The sequence below is a fragment of the Dioscorea cayenensis genome, chromosome 3 (genome assembly GCF_009730915.1).
Source record: "Dioscorea cayenensis subsp. rotundata cultivar TDr96_F1 chromosome 3, TDr96_F1_v2_PseudoChromosome.rev07_lg8_w22 25.fasta, whole genome shotgun sequence".
NCBI classification, from domain to species: domain Eukaryota; kingdom Viridiplantae; phylum Streptophyta; class Magnoliopsida; order Dioscoreales; family Dioscoreaceae; genus Dioscorea; species Dioscorea cayenensis.
Window position 1 is genome coordinate 2,335,860 of NC_052473.1, and position 6,329 is coordinate 2,342,188.

Below are 6,329 nucleotides of genomic sequence, written 5' to 3' on the forward strand. Positions count from 1 at the left end.
ACTAAAGATATCAGAAATATCGAATGAGGAACAGAGAAATTATAAGAGGTTATTCTTGATTTTGCATATCATCAAGATCCAAGGATTTATTTATAGTTATGAGAATGTATAATATATTGATATATTTCTATTTCTTTATGTGTTAAAATCCTGTGAATTCTACTCCACAAAATTCGTCATTCCTCACATTTTTATTTTTCATTAACTTAAATATCAAATTGGCTTCCTAACACCAAACGTTAAGTGGATCCGAATCAGCTAGCAAGGTTGTGCTCTTGTTACACACCGGAGGCAGGGGACGGATAGTTGGACAAGGACGCTAGAGGAAAGGAGCAGAGGAGCAGGGTGCAATGGGAGGCGGAGGCACAAAGGGGCAGGGTCAATGGACCCCACTAGATCGAGACAGCCACCCCTAACCCCTGTGCCTCCGCTCTTGCACGTCCCTGATGTCTTTCACTTATTTGTCAAATAAATAAATGAGCTTGTGTTTAATTAATTTATTGATTTGAAAATTTTAAATTTTTTCTTCTTGCACCAGATCTAAAAGAATATCATTCAATCATACACGACAATTTGCAGATAGGTCCCACAAAACGTGAGATTTTCGTTCAGTTGGTACTAAGTTTCCAATTAGAGAAGAACAAAAGAATTTATAATAAATTATTATCAAACTCTTAACAATCTCATCATATATTTTTTTTCTTCTCTATTTTGTCGTCACGTGATTCCCAACGTTCTTTACTAACTTAGCCTGGTCCATTCCCACGTGACCACATCACCGAGATCACGCTCTCACCGTATCCGTCCCTCACACATGTCAACCATCCACCACCGTTCATCACACATGCGAAATCACGTGATTTTTTCCCCTGAGATCCGCTACGTAATCTTAAACTGTGAACCAGATCTTCGCTTATCGGACACGTGTACGGTTGGCATCGATCCAATCATGAGATTATCACGTGGTTTTGTTATCACAAGCGCTTCGGGAGGAGGGAAGGTACCTGTTTGGATTACGTAAATGCCCCTAAATTTCCAATTAATAACAGGAATGATGCTATTGATCTTTTGGGGGCAGGGAAACGACAATTGGATATGAATGCATTTTATAATTAAATGAAATTTCAAAAAAAAATTATTTTAATTGAATTAATCAGTATATATATATATATATATATATGGAAACTACGCATATTTAAAAAAAAATTACCAAAAACTTATCTCTATAAAAATTATAATTTTAAGTATACCATATACAAGTTCTTTTATATGTATATACCTAAAAATACATATTTTAAATTTATAACCCCACTGTAAATCTCATTAAAAAATTAAGTGATGGTTAAATAATATTTTTTTATTAATTATCAAACTGATCTTTTAAGATATAAGTATTCTTATACTTTAATTTTTCCACTCAAATCAATGAATATATATATTTATGAAGGGACGAATAAATTATATGGACATTGAGCTATCCAAATTAATCATTACATATGATCTACCACGTTGTTCTCATCCTGCATCAGTGAAGAGTCAAAATTAAGACTCTTCTCGGGTATAAGTGAGTGGATGTTATTAAACTATGAGTGCCTTGGCAATGAATACATTTCAATTTTATGAACAAAAATAAATATTTTATTTTATTTTAAATAATTCCGCTATTTTTAAGTAAATAAAAACATGATTATTTTAATGAAACACGTTTCCCATTGGGTCCCTATTCCCAACTGAGATGGCATTTTTGTAATTTGAGGGAAGAGTAGTGGCAAAATAGAAAGTATAAGAAAACTCAAACTCTGGTTGTGAGATGGCGGTGGAGAAGCTCTGCTCCACAGACTCATCACCCGGAGATCGATCTCTCGCTGGCAATGGCGATGGCCTCCTCCATCGGCGTTTCCAGGTTCTCCACCTCCAAAACTCTACTCCAATCCTCCTCTTCTCCCAATCGGAGCTCCAAAGCTCAGACCTTGCTCTTCCGATCATCGGCTTCTAGCCTCTCCTCTTCTTCTTCTTCTTGTTTCGCCGGTGATAAACCTATCGCCGCCGTTGTTCCTCGCCCTCAGAAAACTGTGGTTCAGGAGAGAACCCCGCTGGTGGTGTCTCCGAAGGCGGTTTCTGATTCGAAGAACTCGCAGACTTGCCTTGATCCCGATGCTAGCAGAGTGAGCTCACCCAACCTTGTTCTGTTTTTCAATTTTTGTTTATCTATTTTTTTTTTTGTTTATTTTGATGAATGTTTATTTGAATGCTTTTTTTTATTTGGAAATGGATGGACTTGAAGGGAATGCCGCAATTAGATCTTTGTATAGAAGTTGGGATTTTGGGGATTGACGAGATGTTGGATGAAAATTAGGTTTTTTTTTTATTCTATGGTTATTTTAGGATGAAATTTAGTCGGTGTTTTTCCTTTCTCTTTTGGTTTGTTGTCTTCGGTGGGGTCTTGTTGAAATCTTTGCGCTTTTTTTTTTTAATTGCTTGATTCTTTAGTATTGAATAAAGAGATCATATTTATTCAAATTGCTATATTGGATGATTCTATCCTTGTATCAAAGGTTAGTGTTTTATAGTGCCAATGTGTGCTTACTTTGTTTAGTGTTCTAATCTCCTTCCAATTTTGGTTGATAGGGTCATTTGTTCAGTGAATCTGTGTAGTTGATTAACACTGGAATCTAGTTAGTTTGAGGTAAATGATATATTATAATGACCAGGAAGCTTTTTCCTTTAGCAATTAAATCTATATTCTGATTGGCCTCTCTGTGAGATTCAGTCTTTCATATGTCCTGTTTTTATTTCCTTGACTTCTGATTCAGTTGATTTCTTGTTATTTTCTTAAATAATTAGGTTTTGTAATACTTATTGATGATGTAGTATCAATAAGTATTGGTTGTGCACTGGAAGAGAAGGATCATTCAAATAAATGGTTTTCTCTTGCATAGTTGACATTGAGGTTGTTGGTACTTGGTCGTGCTGTTTGAAATTTAGATTTTTAGCTTAAATTTTGATCACTGGTTATTATATATATTATTATGAGATTTCTTCTTGTTTTTGAAGTTTTGTATGAATATTCACTGTCTTTTTGTTGGGTGTAGAGTGTTCTGGGAATTATATTGGGAGGTGGTGCCGGGACCAGGTTGTACCCACTGACAAAGAAACGAGCAAAACCAGCAGTTCCATTGGGAGCCAATTACAGGCTGATTGATATTCCTGTTAGCAACTGCTTGAATAGCAACATTTCAAAAATATATGTCCTGACACAGTTCAATTCTGCATCACTCAATCGTCATCTTTCACGAGCTTATGGGAGTAACATGGGAGGGTATAAGAATGAAGGATTTGTAGAAGTTCTGGCAGCTCAGCAGAGCCCAGAGAATCCAAACTGGTTTCAGGTTAAACAAATTACCTCTTATTTTCATCTGGTTTAAAGTTTTCCCAAATTTTGAAGAACTTCGACAAGCAGCTCAGAACAGATTATTTCTAATGAATGTCTAATTGCTGTTAGCTGTCTATAATTTCTCGCAATGAGAAACAGACATACCACATGTGATAAACAACTTTACTTTACATTGATTGTCTAACATTTGCAGCTAAACAAAATCACCTGCTGGATTTGCAGGGTACAGCTGATGCTGTGAGACAATATTTATGGCTTTTTGAAGAGCACAATGTGTTGGAGTTTTTGGTGCTTGCCGGGGATCATCTGTACCGAATGGATTATGAGAGGTTTATCCAAGCACACAGGGAGACCAATGCAGATATAACTGTTGCTGCTCTTCCAATGGATGAAAAGCGTGCGACTGCTTTTGGCCTGATGAAGATTGATGACGAAGGCCGTATAATTGAATTTGCAGAGAAACCAAAAGGGGACCTGCTCAAAACTATGAAGGTTCAACATTGCTAATTAACTTCATTGAGTTCAAGTCTGAACCAGTTCAAATGAAGCTTGAATTCTTATTGGTTCATATTAATAATTGTTGCAGGTGGACACCACCATTCTAGGGCTTGATGATGAAAGAGCAAAAGAAATGCCTTTCATAGCAAGTATGGGCATTTATGTGGTTAGCAAAAACGCTATGATGGAGCTACTTCGTGAAAAGTTTCCTGGAGCTAATGACTTTGGAAGTGAAGTTATTCCTGGTGCAACTAATATTGGAATGAGGGTATGTTTAACATTTAACATTACTGAAAAGAAATCCCTATACTTTGACATCAAACCCAATGTTATATAGAGAAAAGGAATGATAAACTTATCAAGTAGGATTTTACGCTGAAACAAGAAAACACCAAACAAAGGAGTGCTGTAAACAGAAGTTGCATTATAAGACAAAGCACTCTCCCTGGATGACATTGCAATATTCATTTGAAATACCTTATCTTTCAAATTATTTCTCCTATTCTTTAAGCATTATAGATTTTGAGGCTTAAGAGTTAGGACTTAGTTCTGCTTTTATGTTCATAGGAGTCCATAATCCCCTTTGCATGTAAACATTTATTTGATGTTCATAGTATGAATTTATCACTGAGAACTAATTATGATACCAATTGTTTTGTGTTCTTGGGATGGCTCATAATTTGAATAATTGAGCTGCAGGTACAAGCCTACTTGTATGATGGGTATTGGGAAGATATTGGTACCATTGAGGCATTCTATAATGCAAATCTGGGCATAACTAAGAAGCCAGTGCCAGATTTCAGGTATGTATTTCATTGGACCCTGAAACTCTGAAAGCATGGGGGTTTTTCTTCTAGTCAGTAATTATGACACGATAGCCACATTTCCTATTTCAAACCTCAATGTTGGTTGACTATAACTGAACTTTTATGTGCAGCTTTTATGATCGTTCTGCCCCAATTTACACTCAGCCTCGCTATTTGCCACCTTCAAAGATGCTTGATGCTGATGTTACAGACAGTGTTATTGGTGAGGGATGTGTGATTAAGGTAAGGCACTTGTCTTTGGCCATATTTTACAACACTCGAGGCATAGTTTATCATATTATCTAGCAAGGGTCATAAGATGCTTGGATTTAACCACATAATAGAATTTTTAGGGAAAACTATATAAGCTAGTAAGCTACTGCACTACCGCAGCTTATTTAGATGAAGCCTTTGTCCAATGAGATTGCTTGTAGAAGAAATCTATGGTTGAATTCCCTCGAAATTATCCAAATTTTAGTGAAATAGTCAAGCGTGATGTAATTGAGCTGATTGTTTTACAGGATTGTTCTCTTATGCTTGCATTGTCATTCTTTCTGCTTCAGTTATACAAGTGAACTTTCATTTTCCTTTTCTGTTGCAGAACTGTAAGATCCATCATTCTGTAATCGGGCTTAGGTCTTGTATATCTGAGGGTGCCATCATCGAGGATACACTACTGATGGGAGCCGATTATTATGAGGTTATTTTTTATTCTTCACATGATTTTAGCAGTAAAAGAAACATGCTCAGCCAATCCTAACAAGAATTTTGTGATTTTTACCACCCAAAAGACTGAAACCGATAAGAGATCACTAGCTGCAAGAGGTAGTGTGCCAATTGGTATCGGAAAAGATTCTCACATCAAACGATCAATAATCGACAAGAACGCTCGTATCGGAGACAATGTCAAGGTACTGACCCGACACAAAACTCCCTAGTTACTTATCATCTTGAAATCAAATGATCTTGAAATCACTCGTAATTTTTTTTCTGCAGATAATCAACAGAGATGATGTGCAAGAGGCTGCAAGAGAAACAGATGGGTACTTCATCAAGAGTGGAATTGTGACTATAATCAAAGATGCTTTGATCCCCAGTGGAACCGTCATCTAAAAATCAAAAGTACAAAGCTACCTCCCTTTGATAATTTCGAAGCAATTATTCCTACCATCAATATTATGTTATTTCTTTCCTCATAGTCCTAAGAAATCATGTAATTATCTTCTTGCAGTGCATGACTATATAGTTTGATGTATAAAGCACTCTACATTGCCTTCCTTTTTTTAATTTTGTAAGGATGTTAAATTTCCGTCAATTTACTTATTAGACTATAATTTATTTAAGAACTAGTCAGAATATATACCCCTAATCTAGGGACGTCTCTAGATTTAAAATCTAGTTGCATCTACAGTAGCCACCGGATGGTAATTCGCCGGTTTTGATTATCATAAACAGTACTGCAAACGTGTTTTACAATGTTGTCTAGTATCATAAACAGTAAAAGGTGTATAGGACTTATATAAACAAATAACCGTTGGATAATGATAGGACGGTTTTAAATTCAACACTTCTAGAAAACAGTAATCTAGGGACTTACCTAGATTATCTTCTGCCTATATATATAATATATA

At 35.9% G+C, this 6,329-nt stretch overlaps 1 protein-coding gene across 1 annotated transcript; it reads left to right on the plus strand.

Annotated features, from left to right (window-relative positions):
* Positions 1 to 1,795: 1,795 nt before the first annotated feature.
* On the plus strand, positions 1,796 to 6,013 carry LOC120252817 (glucose-1-phosphate adenylyltransferase small subunit, chloroplastic/amyloplastic). Its single transcript, XM_039260986.1, has 9 exons — positions 1,796 to 2,165; positions 3,093 to 3,389; positions 3,617 to 3,886; positions 3,981 to 4,160; positions 4,592 to 4,695; positions 4,830 to 4,941; positions 5,300 to 5,398; positions 5,490 to 5,609; positions 5,695 to 6,013. The coding sequence occupies exons 1-9, from the start codon at positions 1,872 to 1,874 to the stop codon at positions 5,809 to 5,811; spliced, it is 1,593 nt and encodes a 530-aa protein (XP_039116920.1). The 5' UTR covers positions 1,796 to 1,871; the 3' UTR covers positions 5,812 to 6,013.
* The last annotated feature ends 316 nt before the right edge of the window (positions 6,014 to 6,329 follow it).